This window comes from Oryzias melastigma, linkage group LG17, assembly GCF_002922805.2.
Source record: "Oryzias melastigma strain HK-1 linkage group LG17, ASM292280v2, whole genome shotgun sequence".
NCBI lineage: Eukaryota > Metazoa > Chordata > Actinopteri > Beloniformes > Adrianichthyidae > Oryzias > Oryzias melastigma.
Genome location: NC_050528.1, coordinates 20,933,270 through 20,949,785, shown reverse-complemented (window position 1 = coordinate 20,949,785; position 16,516 = coordinate 20,933,270). Strand labels below are relative to the sequence as shown.

The 16,516-nt window shown below is 38.8% G+C and overlaps 1 protein-coding gene across 1 annotated transcript in view; it reads left to right on the top strand.

The window, feature by feature from the left end:
* Window positions 1-4,966: 4,966 nt before the first annotated feature.
* Window positions 4,967-16,516, top strand: part of pappa2 (pappalysin 2) — a 68,127-nt gene continuing 56,577 nt past the window's right edge. The window contains exons 1-4 of the mRNA XM_024273557.2: window positions 4,967-5,990; window positions 12,649-12,881; window positions 13,594-13,821; window positions 15,025-15,623. Of these exons, the coding sequence (XP_024129325.1) occupies window positions 5,138-5,990; window positions 12,649-12,881; window positions 13,594-13,821; window positions 15,025-15,623 (1,913 nt within the window). The 5' untranslated portion in view covers window positions 4,967-5,137. The remainder of the gene's footprint in view (window positions 5,991-12,648; window positions 12,882-13,593; window positions 13,822-15,024; window positions 15,624-16,516) is intronic.

Here is a 16,516-nt window from a genome sequence, read left to right as displayed (position 1 = left end):
TGAGGACAACTTTCTTAAGCTGTAGTACATCTTCTCTGTATTTGTCATATTTAATGCTCTTTAATTCAATGATGATTAAAAAACATGAAGCATCAGTAATGTGTGAACACAAAGCCTTGTTTATGAAGTAGCTGCAAAATGTATTGAAGCAAAACAACACTGCAAATACCTTTTTTTTTATTGTGAAGGTCGGAACTAAATTTATTTGCGCAGAAAAATCACAAATGTCTTTCCAGTTACATTTTTTGCTAAGTGCAATTTTTTTTCCTATTTCTCAAACATTTGTGAACAAAATAACAAAATAGGGAAGAAAAAAATCAGGCAGGATCTTCAGAGGCCTCTGCGGTGCAACAAAAGTGAAACAGAACAATGTGTGAGGTTCTAGTGAGGCGGCGGTCCGCGTTCACTTCTTGGAAGGGACAAAATTAATGGTTCAACAGAAATACCAGCTATCTGGGAAGATCCTTAAAAAAACTTTAATGCACACCATATTTTGACTGACGTGAATCATTTTTCTTCTCTTCTTTTGACAGATGTGGTAGATAAGATCCTTATTGTCGTCACTGGTACAACGTCATTTTTAAAAGTGCTTTTTGGTCCATTCAACACTAAAACACCAAAACAACAACTTACCATGATAAAAGTTGCGACTAAAACAATTTTTATTTTAGTTTTATTTATATTCTATTTATAAAATAGATAAATATATAAAGATTTTATGAGCATTTTACTATCATAATATTTAATACATTTTATATTTATTTATTAAAAAGGGAATCGCTAATAACAGGAGATTATATAATTTGCTGCTAGATAAAAAGAGAATTATATATAAAAAACAGAATACACAATTAATAAGTTGTAAAATTGTAAAAATCAGGAAAAAAACAACAATGATGTTGTTCACCTTTTAGCATATCCCGACAGGGTTCACCACAGCCAATCAGCTTTCACAAGTGCTTTTGGCAGTTTTACACCAGATGCCCTTCCTTGCACTATCCTGAATATTATCCGGACTGGGGAAGGGCACAGGGAGACCCATATGGTTTGGTACGTAGTGAGAGAGATAATAATAATAATAAATCTAAAAAAGAAAGCCACTTGACCACATGGTCACAATTCTCACTGAGATCCTGTAAAGCCCCACTACATCAAAGAATTGACAAAAATATATATATTTTTAAATTAAGATGTTTTTAAGAACTTTGGTGAAATTAACAAAAATGTCTGAGATTGTATCAATTATGATATGTTGGATAATTTGACATTTTTAACCACAGCTAATACAAAATAACCAACAATGTTAGCCTAAGATGCAAAATATTTACATGAATGTTCAAGGGAAAAATCCCTTATTTAGCTAATGTCTTAAATTTGAAACATAGTGTAACTGTTTAATAATGAATGAATTATCAGCTATTTTTTGGCTATTTTAATACAGCAAGTAGTCATTTAAAAAATGAATAACAACAGATGAGTAATTCTCACCTAAAGTTTTGCAAATTGGCTAAACTTTTTTCCCGCCAAAACCGTTTTTGAGATTTCACGGAGGCAGCCATCTTGAAATGAGCTGGAAAGGCCCCACTACTGCCCCTAGTGGAATGATAATACATTACAGGCCAGAAAACATTGACCAAGTTTACACAATGGGGTTTTAGGGAAAATTTGGATCATGCTAATGTGTTAATTATGATATGAGAAGTTATCGAAGGTTAATCGGACTAAGAGCTGGAAAGTACAGAATATAATGCATTGAGACAGCCTCAGTGACCCTTTTAGATCACATTAAATTTGAAGTAAATAAATAAAACAGAACCTAAAGATGAATTTGACCCATGCCCCCTTCCACTGTCCTGTTACCTGCTGCTTCCTCTCCCTGCCTGGCTCTTCTCTCAGCCTTGGCTCGGCTCAAGGAAGATCTCCGCACAAGACAGGTAACATATTTTGCGAGGTCTGCTTTCATGTGCGAGGCAGATGTTGCGCCTGTCAGCATTTAGACCCAGAGATGAAGCGAGGGAGACAGATAGATCAAGTAAACAGGCAGGCAAGATGTATAATATGAAAGGTAAACAGCGGGAGACGGGGTTATTCAAACTCTTCTCTATATTACTTTGGAGCTGCTCGTGCATCCATACGCTTGAGAGTGGAAGGAAGCCAGACGGAGGGCTTGCAAAGGGGAGATCAAACACATTTCTCTTGCTGTCCTAGACCCAAACCCTCTTCTTCCGACCTTCATCCCAGAGACCCCCAAAGACATTCAGATTGGAATCAAAGCCTTTTATACTAATTTGCACTCAAGAACACTAGAAAGGATGTTTCTCCTTTTTTCTTCAATAAAGAAAAGCAGCTCCACCTTCACCAAATACCCCAATAAAACCAACACTAGAAAGGGAAGGCATTAAAAAAACGTAGATTTTTATGTCCACATAGAATCAGTTTTTCTGTAAATTTCTTTTATTTGTTCATTTATTTATGACAGACTGATGTCACATTGTTTAAAAAGAAAAAAAAAAGTGCCCAAATACTTGACATTAAATCAAAATCTGTAAAAAAGATCATTTTAATTGAAGAAAATGTGGATGTAAAGGCAAAGAGAAGAGCAATCTAAAGTCGCCCAAAAAAACCTAAAGCTAAGATGGAAATGCATGTTATAAAATGTTTTTTTTTGTTTTTTGCTAAAGTGGACTCTTGTTATGCATTATTAATACTTATTCATTTTTTAAATAATTGACCGTTGCCACTTTGTTTGAAAAGAAAAAAAATGGCCAAATATTTCACATTAAAGCAAAATCTGTCAAATAGACCCTTTATTGGGGAAAAAGTAAACTATGAAAAGCAAAGAGAGGAGCAATCTAGGGTCCAAAAAAGCAATGCTTTAATGGAAATGCATTTACAAAATGTAGATTTTTTTTGCTCATGTGAACTCAGTTTTTCTGGAAATTTTTTATATTCATTAATGTATTTAGGATCGTTTCCACTTTTTGAAAAGAAAAAAAAGCACCCAAAAACTTAAAAAGAAGCTAAATCTGTCAAATAAACCCTATTTGTTAGAAAAAATTGTGGGTATAAAGTGTAAAAAACAATGAAAGGGGCGTTCAAAGGCCCAAAATACGCAATGCTTGGATTTTAAAATGGAAAATGTTGATTTTTATGCTTTAACAGAATCAGTTTTTACTAGAAAATATTATGATTTATTTATTTTGCCAAGAAAAAAATGTACCCAAAAGCTTTACATTAAAGCTTTTGGGTAAAATAAATCAAAACAATTAAAATAGACCCCTTTTATTAGAGCAAATATGGATGTTAAGTATGAAAAACAAAGAGAAGCGGAAGCTAAAACTCCAAAATACCAAAGTTAAAATCGGAATAGATCTGGAAAATGTTGATTTTTATGTTTCAGTTTGTTATTATTGATTTATTTATTTGATTATTTATGATAGACTTTGTTTGAAAATAAAAAAAGTGTCCAAAGTTTCAAATAAAGGCAAATATAAAGCAGAATCTGTCAAATAGACCCTATTTATAGAAAAAAATATGGTTGTATGATATGAAAAGCAAAGAGAAGAGCAATCTAAATCCCAAAACGTCAATGCAAGGATGGTAATGCAGCTGGAAAATGTTGATTTTCATGCTAATTTATTCATTTTTTAAATGACAGACTGTTGCCACTTTGTTTGAAAAGAAAAAAAAAGTCCCTAAAAGTTTCACATTAATGCAAACATAAAGCAATTTAGAAATAATTTATAGATGTGAAGTAAAAAAAAAAACAAAGATAGGAGCAATCTAAGGCCCATCTTCTGGTCACAAAATGTCCATTTGAAGGAGCTTGAGAAGCTCAGTGATGTTGTTTTCTGAAAAGATGCCGTCCTGCCACTTTGACTCACGTCAGGTAAGCATGGATGTTTCTTCCCCCTGGTGCTGACAGAGAGATGGGTGGATGGATGAGGTCAGGAGCGGCTGGAGAGCTGCATAAATAAACTTTACAACCTTTTTCCTGTCTTCCTCGCTGGATCACAGCGATGCACAGACGCTTGCAGGACTTGGGCAGTGAGGGGAGAGGAGAGAAGAGGATTTCCCTCATAAAACTCCAAAAGTGTGAAGCAAGGACAGGCACCCCCCTCCTCCTCCTCCTCCTCCTCCTTGACACCCCCACCTCTTACCTCCACCACCACCACACTTCCTTTGCTGGTGATGTCAGGGCGGGCAGGGGCTCCCTGATAAAAACCTTTGGACTCAGGGGGAAGGAGAGAAAAGGGAGGGAAGGAGAGATGGAGGACTGAATGGAGGAGGATTTTACTACTGCATGGGCCGGTGCAGAGCAGCAGCAGCAAAGAGGAGACGCTCTCCGAACGCACGCAGACGCAAAAAAGAGGAGCAGACCAGCAGATGTGACTTAATGGACTGAAAACGTTCCTCGTCTTTCAGAGATTTACCTTGTGCTCTGCATGCTGGGCAGCTGTTTTAGGGCTGGCACTTTGCACTACCTCTGGAGCTTGTCGGTCTGATTCACCTTGCAGCCCTGTTGTGGAATAGGACGTTCTAAATGATGCCACAATGGTCAGGTAAAAACTTGTCCAAAGTTCCTTTAGAGTAAAATCATTTTTTTGGGGTCAAAATAATTGAAAATCTGTTTCCATCATTCTCTAAAGCCTTTTATTTTGGAGTTTTAAATCAACCGAAAAAATTGATTTTTACACTTGGAGTAAGTTCAAAGGACCACACAAGAAGTAAGATATTTTTTTCCAAGGAGCATCCACTTTTTGTGCAAGGAGTGAAAAACATTGCTTCTTTAAAACCCACAAATCCCAGATGTGCCAAGAAAGGTCCTGGGATTAAAATCATAATCTAAATGTTTTTTCCACCTTAAATTTCAAATATTTCCACTCCTATACAAGAAATTGGATATTAAACCAACATTTTAAGTGAAAAAAAAAATAAAATTTGAAAATGTGGGGGACTTTTATTTTTGTAAAATTATTTCAACCATATTTTATTGCACTGATTTATATCTGATTGCTCCACCTACTTGTTTAAAAGTCCCAAATTTTAAGTTTGTGTCTAGTAAATGTGCAGTTTTGATGTGAAAACTTGCTGTTGATCTTTAAATTTTAATTTCTTAATCTGAGAGAAAAAAAACATGTTGTTTATCAGACTACTGGCAGTATTCCTCATCCTCATCACAAACACGTGGTTGCTTTTCCCGGTTCGCTCCGATGCCCTCAACCGATACAAGCGCTCTTTGGCCCGGCGGGCGGACACTGAGCTCTCCCGGCTAGCAGGTGAACCCTGCACCGTCTCCGGCGTCTCGCTGTCCCGACGCCAGCCAAGCTTTTCGGGTCAACACCGCCCTCCAGCGGCCAGCCCGAGGACTGCAACGAGTCGGAGAGCGGCGTACAGCGTCGCGAGCGCTCCAGAGGGCTGCGCCGGTGGGTGTCGGTTTGACGCTCCGGAGGAGAAGGGAAACTGGGGGGACGGAGAAAGCGGGGCGGTCAAAAAGGGGGGTGAAAAGTTTATCAAGCGGCTCTACGAGAAGGACTCCGGAACCCGCGCGAGACCCTCAAACCAAAAAGAGCGGGGCGAGAGGCGCGAGCCCGCAGAGTTAGCAGGGCGCGCGCGCTCCAGGTTCGCCCGCAGCCTCGCGGGGAGGCTTCGCTCCGCCGGCGACGGAGGCAACTCCAGCTCGAGGAAAGTTTCCCTCCACGGCGGTGTCCTCCAGCGGGGAGATGAAGACACGCAGTCCTCGAATGACACCCAGCAGGAGGAGGCGGCGGAGGACTACTCCGGGGAGGTGGAGGAGGCGGACGCAGACAGCTGGGGAAACCCCGTGCCCACTGTCCCCCCGTCCTGGATGACAGCTCTGTACTTCAACAGGCGGCAGGAGCATCTCCAGGTCAAGCTGCGCCGGGGAGCTGACCTCCCGAAGGCGCAGTTCAGCCTGGAGCTGTGGGTGAAGCCGGAGGGCGGCCAGAGTAACCCGGCAGTCATAGCAGGTGGGTGCAAACTGCTTTTTACCACGTTATAAACACACCCTGTAGTCACAAAAGCATGTCCTTTTAAGGGCCTTTATGCCACAACATGTAATTACATTATTTAAATCATCTGTCAGTTGTTTGCATGTCAGATTGAAGGATTCTCCTTTGCTTTATGTTGGTATTTAGCAGGTTATTAAGCCCCAAATGAACCCCTTGAGTTATTTTTGCATAGCAGCATGATCAATTGTTATGATAATAACCAATTTTAAAGCAAATAATGGCTGATTTTTTGTTTACAAATTAACATAAAAAATAGGACAAGGGTTAATAAAGGATAGAAGTAGAAAATGCATTTTTAAATGGGATTGGATCATGCTTTTAGCTATTATCCATCTAATTTAGGGTGCAATGATTTGTTTTAACAACGATTCAACTCATATAATCGGTGATCGATATTTGTCCATTTTGAATGACCTGACTCGATTCACTAACCTAAAAATCAATCCAGGACATTATTTGAAATTTTTATTTATTTATACATTTTCGCCTATTAATAGGAAAATGCACACACTAAATCATAATAAATAATACATCAATAAATGTAATAAATAGCAAGATGCATTATTTCAAATGTTCACAAACCTTTATTTGATAAAATATGATATTTGAATGTGAAGGAGTCAGCTGTAAGAAAGTCGAGGGGAGGACAGGTAGAGAAAAAAAGCATTTGCTAAAATACAAATACGACCAAATGCTTCTAATGTAGCTCAAAACACAAGCAAATGGAAGATGGAGTAAAACAGCTTGTTGTCACAGAGTCCAAAACAGCCTAACAGGAACGAGGAGTCAATCTTGCCAGTCATTATGTTCCTCCAAAAAGTGAGATCTAAATGAACGCGGCGTGATTGTAGTGTTTGGACACTGAAAAATGTCAAAAGATGTTGGCAATCTGATGAGAAAACTGAAGTCAAAACCGTTAGTTTTCTAGATTCCTTGTATTTCTTGCTTTTTAATCAAGTGTAAATTAAATGTGTGTACAAACAAACAAGTAAACATAACACCAAACACAAAAGATGCTCCAACATAGTAGACAGGACAGAACATCCTTGAACAATGAGTACAAATGAGACAATTGCAGGCAGGTGTGAGCAACTCCAAGAGAGCACAGGAGGGCGGGGCCAACTGGAGATGGTCCAGCTAACCTGCACAAAAACACCACGAAAACAAAATCCAGAAGCAAAGACACGAGGCGCAAAACATAACATTTTAATGGGATAAGTTGATTCGATTCTGCCTTCGAAAGATCGGTATGGTTGGATTGTTGGAAACAAAATTGATTAAATGTTACACCCCTACATATAAGTCATACTTGAGTATAAGTAAAACCCCGAGCCAAACTATGCAAAAACGTGAAAAATACAAAAGAATAAGAAAAGAAAAAAGAAAATAGCTTTATTCTCGCAGGTTCTTTACCCATCAGAGGTCAATCAATCAATCATTCAATTTAGATTGCACTTGTCCACAACATGCTGTTGCACACAAGGCGCTCAACACAAAAGACATATAAATAATAGTTAAAAAAACAAAAGTCTTATGACATGTAAGATAAAAAGCAGCAGCAATTAAAAAAAACAGGCTTAAACACACTCACACACACCAAGAAAGAAAAAAAAAAACCCAAAACGCTGAATTCCCTTTCCGACACAGCCCTGTATTTTTGTCCGGGCTAGGGATCAGCACATGGGGAAATCTATTGGGAGTAGGTCAACTATACCCAAGGACCCACATTGAACACTTAACCTGAGCTATCCAGCCGCCTACAACACCTCCGAAATCCATTAATGTTTGCAAAACTGCTCACTTGACAGAACAAATACTGTACGTCAAATATTTTTAAATGGACTCAAGCGCTGCAGGTGTTTATCTCAGCAACAGTCGTCCAGATTGAGACGGAGACCTCACATTTACTTCTACAAAAAAAAATATATATATCAGCCTGTAACTTTTTTTTTACTCTCCATTGTTTCCTTGTGTGAGGACAGCATTTTGTGGCACGGGTCCCTGTCTTTGTAGTGTTCTGTAGGGAATTGACAAGTCAGTGGAAAAAAATCCCAAAACAAATAAAGTCTTATTGTTTCTGCATGACACAGACATCTGTTTGAGTTCTGAGGATTTTTGATTTGTTGATTTTTGTTACACTTTCATGTGGTAAGTTGAGCAGCATCGGTAGCCAAACAAACTATTTAGCAAGAGCTTTAATCTATCCAACAAAAGCTCTGGTCTGAATCGTTTTAAATGAATGGGACGGAAGGACACACGCAGGCTGAAACTTACATCATCTTTGTCCAATGATGTAAAAATGGGATGCAGTTTGTTTGCAAGATGCAACGGGGAGACTTTGACAAACGCAACATTTTCATTAAAAATTATTGCACCATGAAAAAGAGACTATTTGAAGTAAAATCCTTTAGGTTTGTGTGAAAAAAACCAAACAAAAAAAACAACATCAAGTCTTGAAATTATGTGTGCTCCTAGAGACAAAATTAAACTATATCATTCTGTAATTGCTCAATCAAAGACTCTTCTTCCAAATTTGAATAAATTGTGCAAAATGTGAAACATTCATTTATGTAAGCCCTTCTGCATATCCTTTTGTAGTTTTATGGAACTTCTAGAAAGGAAATGTGTTAGTCCAAGACTAAAACCTGCAGAGAACTTGTCAGTACATCTATAAATCAATTCATTGATGAGCTATTTACAATAATAATCAGGAGTCTTACATGTCTCCAAACCGTTTGAGATTTAAAAAAAATCTTTCATTCATCTTCTTAGCCGCTTGTCCCTTTCGGGGTCACGGGGGTGCAGAAGCCTAACCCGCTACTGATACGCTTTGAAGGCAGGATATACCGTGGATAGTTCGCCAGTCTGTCGCTGGGCCACAATCACACACCCATTTACACCTAGGGAGAATTTAGAATAACCATTAAGCTATGAAGCATGTTTTTGGATGGTGGGAGGAAGCTCGAGTCCCTGGAGAAAACCCACGCATGCATGGGGAGAACATGCAAAAAGCGCCCAGTTGGTGGTTCCGTTTCAGGTCCCCCAGCCGGGACTTGAATCAGGACCTTTTTGCTGCGAGGCAAAAGCGCTAACCACTGTGCCACCATGTAGTTTTTTTCCAAGAACTAACGTTTTTGAAACTTCATTATAGATTATTTTTGTTTTCCAGCAAGACGCTAGTTTGAGACTGACGATGACCCTTTTGTCAAATACTAAATGAACTCCAAAAGAGTTTCAACCAGAGGCGACAAAACATTTTCTTGATAAGAGCAATTTTCAGAAGAATATTTCAGATTTTATTAACCTAAATGGCAGATTTATCAGCAAATATTAATCATTTGATCGTTGTCATTTTGATAACTTATTTTTTTACATGTTTTTACTTCCTTTGATTGACTCTTTTTCTTTTAAATTTAATTGTAATTGTGTCACCTCAAATATTGCTATTGCTGTTCACGATAAAATTGGTTTGTTTGAAAGGGAAAAAATGGCATACATTTTAGTCATAGAATCTAAAAATAATTTACACTTGAAGGCTAAAATTCTCAGGTCTTCTATGTTGACAATGTTTTTTTATGGTAGTACTTTGGTCTTAAAATGTTGACAATTATAAAGATTAAAAAAATGTGAGATTCCATTTTTAAAAATGATTGCAGTTTTAATATTTTGGAAATCAATGCAAATAAATACTGAAATTTTGTCAGTAACTAAAAGCTGATTTGACAATTTTAAAGCCACAATACTTTTTAGCTGATCCAGTGCTGCCCCGCTTATTTGCGCTTCTGTATTTCACATATTTTTTTTTCAGTTGCGTTACCTCCGGTTGGTCATAAAAACTCTGATAACTCAAGACGCTTGTATAAAATTTTGCGTCTGAAGGTGCTGCGGAAATTTCCTAAGAGGGGAGAGGAGATGAAGTGGTTGCTAGCCTGTTTGCCACACTAACACACACATAGACGCACACAGCAAGGCGAAGGCTGGTCCCAACAGTTCCTGAATCGCCACCAACTGAATAGTGTGCCCATGCATGGAGAAATAGTATCAGCTGACTCAGAAGTGGCCTGAAAATGTCCTGATAATAGACCCTTTTCACAGTGACGTCAGACAAAATGGCGACAGGGCCCAAAATGTGAAGAGTGACTTCCGGTTTACGGATTTGGAATGGCAAAAATGACAGCTGAACCCGGTTTAACACAGTTTTACGTAAATAATAAAAGGAAACCTTACCAATTAAAATTAAATTAAATAAAAATGTAAAGGAAACATTTGTACAATTCGCAATTTCAGATATTGGAAAAACTCAGTTACAGCACAAAGTTGTTTTCGTGGGTGTTCCAGAAGCGATCCTCTTCAGTACATCTCTGATACAGATGCTAACAGTCCCACAACAGCTGACAGATTCCATTAGAACCAAGTTGAAGAACACGCCATTCACAGATTAAAGAGCCAAATGTTCTCCTCCAGAGTTGGAGGAGTTGGACTCTGGGTAAAGTCGAAGCCAAACTCTAAATGCGCAAATAACCCATGGTTTTGCTAACGCCTTTGCCAATGTTGTGTGGCCCGTGTTCAAAATAAATACAGCTTCAAAACATCAGCATCTAATTACACTCAGCCCAATCCTCATGCTAATGTGCGGTAGTGCAAATGTCGGACAGAATTAGGACCACATTTACCATAAACTTTGTTGTTTGGCATCGCAAACAAAAATGTTCTCATCGGGTGTCGAAAGAACCACTAAAAACAACAATGGCTTCCTGTTATGTTCCGTTAAATAATGTATTCACCACGCAGTGAATACACTTCAGTCGATTTTCCCATGAAATGACACAGGCGTCAAACAATTTCATAAAAAAAATAAAAAAAGGCATCTTCATTATATTTAGTCTTTGAAATTCTTTCAGACGTAATTGTTTTCACAAGCACAACTAGATTGTCATTTTTACAACATGTGCAAACATTTTTTTTATTACAGTAGCACGCACACAAAATAAATTATACATTTGTAGTGTACTATTATGAGGCTTCTATATATCAGTTTTTTGTTTGATAAAACCCCTACATTTCTATCTAAATACACACATGTGCTTGGAAGTTTGATCCTATGCATGCAAGCGTGCAGATCTGAGGATGGTAAAGGGGTTCCCTGACCTTCAGCTGTCCTAGTGTTTGACATCTGCTGAGCAGATGTTGGTCTGTGTGTGTCTTTTCGCAACTGCAGATGGAAACATCAGGGCCTTGCCTTGGCTTGGTGAAATACCTCCATCCTCTCTGTTCCTCTCCTGCTGTCTTTGGCTCTGTGTATTCTTAACTCTTGCCCCATTCACGCCGCCTTTTCGCTGCACCTCTCTAACCCCCTTTTTCCGCTCTAAACTGCTGTGGGAATCACATTCTGCGTAGCTTTTTTTTTTTTAAATACCAATTCTAAAACCCGTAATGTCTCGCGATTTTTTTTTTCAGAGTTTTGCTATTGTCAAAAAAGGTGTAAAAGTAGGCTCTTTTCCCCTTTTAGTCATTCACACAAACCACTGAGACGTTACAGTATTCAATTTCTGTGTACTTTACAGACCGTAAGCACAGAATACAGGTTCAGCAAACTGACAAAAATGGTTCAAATTGACAAAATATGATAGGAAACATTTCTATTTAACTGCCGTGGTGCAATCATTGATTATGTATGAGAACTGGACCCACATCTCCCATTGAAAATAGCTTACAATTGACTCCAAAGAAATGAAGTAAATTCCGTCGCCATTTTTTTTTTTGCAAAGTGGATGTCTTAATATTCGGGCTGCCACGATTAGTCGATATGTCGACTAATAAAATAATAGACAACTAATTTAATAGTCAATTAACCATTTTTTTAAATCTTGAAATTACTGAGTTTGTTTTCTAATGCTGCGTTTGCGATAACTTTTTACACATATGTGCAGTAGTGCTAAAACGGGTCTATAATGAAGTCACAGGGAGTTTTGAGAAGACTTGGGTACCATAAAGTCAACTGGTTTACTAAACTATCGTCCTAATTGTCTTTATTTTTGGCTATAGCTTAAATACTTCAAGTTTAAAGCTAATGATGGTTAAGATGTGTGTTTTACATCCAGTTTATATACAATCCAATTAGTCTAAAAAAATCATCTGTAATGATAAAAAAATAATAATCCAGGACGGAGCTGCTCTGCTCAGCTCCAAAAGCCACACCCCCTCAGAGGAGATTTTGCAAACGAAGGCTTTAGATCAACAGGAAAAATGCCTTTTTAAGACATTTAGGTTGTGGAATTTTGGTTAAAAACTTCATAATCATAATTAAACACTACGGAGAACATTTTTTAAAATTAAAAAAATTGTCATTGGGGGATTTTAAAGCACTGTAGGCCAGCAGCCACAGCAGTTTAGATTGAAAGTGAAAACTGGACTGTCAATGGGTGTATTTCACACTACCGCAGTTACAGAAATACTATGAACTGACACAATGCTTTTGATGTATGTATGAAGATCAACGCTAAAAATGTTTTAATCCAATGTTTGAATTTAATTTTCTTAGAAAGCTGTTGGACCAAATGGTTTGCTTTAACAATATCTTCTTATTTCCATATGCTCCCTTTACTTGGTGTCCCAGGCGTCTTTGACAACTGTTCACATTCACTCAACGAGAAGGGTTGGTCAGTTGGCATTCGGACCATGGAACCTGACGGCAACAAAGACGCCCGCTTTTACTTTACCCTTCGTACAGACCGAGCTGTGAAGTCCACCACTGTCTTTAGCCACCAGCGGTACAGGACGAATGACTGGACTCACCTCATGGCTACTTACAATGGACACAACATCACCTTGTATGTTGATGGTGCCAAGGTGTGTGGCATTCATGAAAGGTCTACATTTTAGTTTCAAGGAATAAATCGGAACACTTTTACTAGAATATAAATTCTTAAACGCCTGTATGGTTACAGTTTTAAGCCTTTTTCATCTCTAAAGATCTCATAAAAGCTTTTGTGCTTACACACTCTCTGATAAATTAGAAAGGAAATTGTGTGATGAAAAAACAAACTTTAAGCCTAATTTTGTAATTTTTGTAAATATTTAGCCATCATTTAAATGTCTCTAAAGTGGAGAGTATTTCCCCCGAACAGCAAGATTTACCAAATTAGTTTAAAATGGCTTATGTTTGTGCAAAAGACTTAGGCAGAGTGCAATGTATGTAATTATTCCATACTAATATTTGCAAGCATCAACATCCAGTTATGTGCAACTATACATTTGCATTTATTTAAAAAAATCAGTTAGCCAAAGTATTTTTATTGTTTGACGACACCTGGCAAAAAGCTAATTGCTTTCTGGGCAAAGATTCTGGTTTAGTTGTGTAGGAGTTTTTACTCTCATTATCTGGTCTCGTGGTATATCATTCCAGCCTTTTAGATCTAGATTTTCACCGAATTGATCAAAATATCAAAGTTTGATTTTTGCATATTAAAAAGTAATACAATTGGAGAACCTGTAGATAACCTGAGGGGATAGTACGGTAATCTGCTATGTGTTTGTTAAATATTTTTTTCTTTTTCCTCAGGTTGGAGAAAGTAGTCTTCAGTCAGGCGATCTCTACAGTGACTTTATGAAAACCTGCAGAACCTTGTTTCTTGGTAGTAAACCTTCTGATCAAGGACACAGCTTCAGGGGCTACATCGGAGGTGTGATCTTGTGGGGTTACGCCCGCACCCATGAGGAACTCCTGAAACGACCACTTCAGATTGACCTGAATGAGCCAGTGCTGGCCATGTGGGCTGATCTTACAAATGTAAATGTCTTTTTTTTTTTACTTCCATTTTGTCAAAAGTCAAACCCCTCAAATTCTTATTGTGATTGCACCTGATATCTCATAAAACTAAAGTAATTTCTGAACTTTAAGTCCCATACAACATTTTCTTTTATTTAAATGTTCCCAGTGCGGTTTTAATTAGGTATGTGAAAATTTTAACAAAATCTCCACATCCTAAATGTCTTAAAAAGCCATTTTTCATGTTGATCTGAAGCATTCTTTTCCAAAAACTCTTCTGTGTGGGCGTGGCTTATGGTGCTGAGCTGCCCAAAACAATTTGGGGGTTTATGTGAACATGCTGTTGTGGCTAACATGTAGCGCTATCAGAATTTTTGTTTTCTATTTGTTACTAACAAGATTGGGAGTTAGCAAAGTCACAGTAACGTTTGTTTTAGCAGTATCCGTTTTCATATGTGTTGAAAACAACTTTGTGAGTTACAGGTACCGTGAAAACACTTATGCTGTGTTTACACTGAATGCAATTTTCTCAGCGGAGGTGGCCAGTTTTTAACGTTAAGTCAATGGTACAGACGCGATCTCAAGTCCTGCACTGTGATTTGAGCGATGGGCGTGGCGGCCAGTGCAAATTGGGCAGCATGGCCAGAGTTCAAATATCAGAATTTTGGTGCCTGATTGGCACATCTACCAATTAGGGACTCAGATTTGGGCATGTGACATTTACAGTGACTAGATCAGTGGGTAGAATACTAATCCAATGAGAGCATTTTTATCCTGAACTTCCATCTATTTCCTTGACCCGCTGGGGCCACGGGGTTGCCAGAGCCCATCCCGGCCATTGTTGGTCAAAGGCTGGATACACCATGGACTGGTCGCCAGTCTGTCACACCCACGGCAGCTCACTAGGTTCCCAGCAGAGCTCGCTAGTTCACCACGCAGACAGACAGAGATCAACTGCAGGATGGGAAGGTTGCTAACGTTGTAATATGTTACAAACAAGTTTTAGAGTTTCTGAACATGTCTGACTTACTGACAGACTTATTTCGGACTCTTGTTTTGTCTTAATAGTTAGGTACGCTTAATAAATGACCTAAATTTCAAAGTAGACCATTTATTGACGGTGCGCCTTATTATCCGTAGCGTCCTATAGTGCAGAAAATACGGTATTTGGAATTGTTTTATCAGACTTAATGACAAACTTTATTTTGTTATTTTGCTTTTAAGGTCAAACGACTTTGGACTCCATATAAAGTGGGCCTTCATCCAAGTGTGGTTTCGACTCCTGTTCCTGAACAAGAGCTTGTGTCTTCCTTCCTGCCTCCACCTTGTGGCATGACTCAGTGCGACAATATAGACATCATCTCCGGCTACAATAACCACTGGCAGCTCCGTGCCCCCAAAAGAGTCCGCTACCGTGTTGTCAACCTCGCTAACGACGACGGCGGAAACCCAACGGTGAACCCCTTGCAGATTCTGGTCCAGCATCAGGCTCTGAACGAAGCCTTCCGGCCTTACAACATCTCCTTGGATCTGACCGTGCACACCGTGAAAAACACCAGCCTCCGGCGGCGCTTCATCCTCAGCAACTGTCGAATTGGAAAGATCGGGAACCGCCAGTGCGATCCCGAGTGTGACCATCCAAGGACGGGTCACGATGGAGGGGACTGCCACAGGGTGGGGCCCTGCTACAACTGGAGGAGGCAGGATGGAGTTTGTGACATGGAGTGCAACAGCATTTATTACGACTACGATGATGGAGACTGCTGTGATCCAGAGATCACAGATGTCCTTAAGACCTGCTTTGATCCGGAATCTCCTGACAGGTGAGATTAATGACCGGTCATATAGAAAAACTTAAGTAAGCCAGAGAGGACAGTGTTCAACCCATCAAGGTGATATCTATCATTTTATAGGGTGATAGGTTATACTGCTGGATGGAAATAAAAAATAACGTTTGCCAGCACATTTTTCCACAGGGAAGAATTCTCAGAGTCCAGTAGGATGCAACTACTCTATATATGTTAGCTTGCTGCATTTTATAAGAAGCAAAGTGAAAAGCTCAACATGCTACAAATTCAAATAGGTACTTTTTGTCTTGTGGTTTTGGGACAGCTCTGTGAAGTGGGAACGGTGGGCTGTGAGGCCAAAGCACACACTTTTTCTCGCTAAATAGCTCGTTCGGCAGCGTGCTGCTTTCCATTTTGCCTGACAGACAGGTTCACACTGAGATCCAAACAACTTGCATAAAGTCTTGCCATGAGGTCACAGACCCAGACTTCTCAAAAACCTCAGTCCAAGTTTTTAATGCAAATCGTAACCACTGGCACAACACAGGGTAACGAGACATGGAGACAGAAGGTTTTACAAAAACTTGATAGAATTTACTCTTCTATCTTCAATTCAAAGTCACAGTCTTGTTTTTTTTAAAGTCCCACTCCAACTATATCTTCTTTGATTGTAAAATCATTCCCAGTGGTCTCTTAATTATGATTATAACCCTTTAACCAAAATCAGAATGATATTTGCCTCTGACTTGTGGATGGGACAATTGTGGGGAAGTAGGCCTCTGCTGATATCCCATCACTGTGGAGAGAAAATAGACTCACCACAATTTGTACATGCTTAATTCTTGATTTGTTCATAACTCTGGATTTATGCACATTTCTGATGTGAGACTCTTTTCATCTCTGAATAATAGTATTATTAATACTATTTT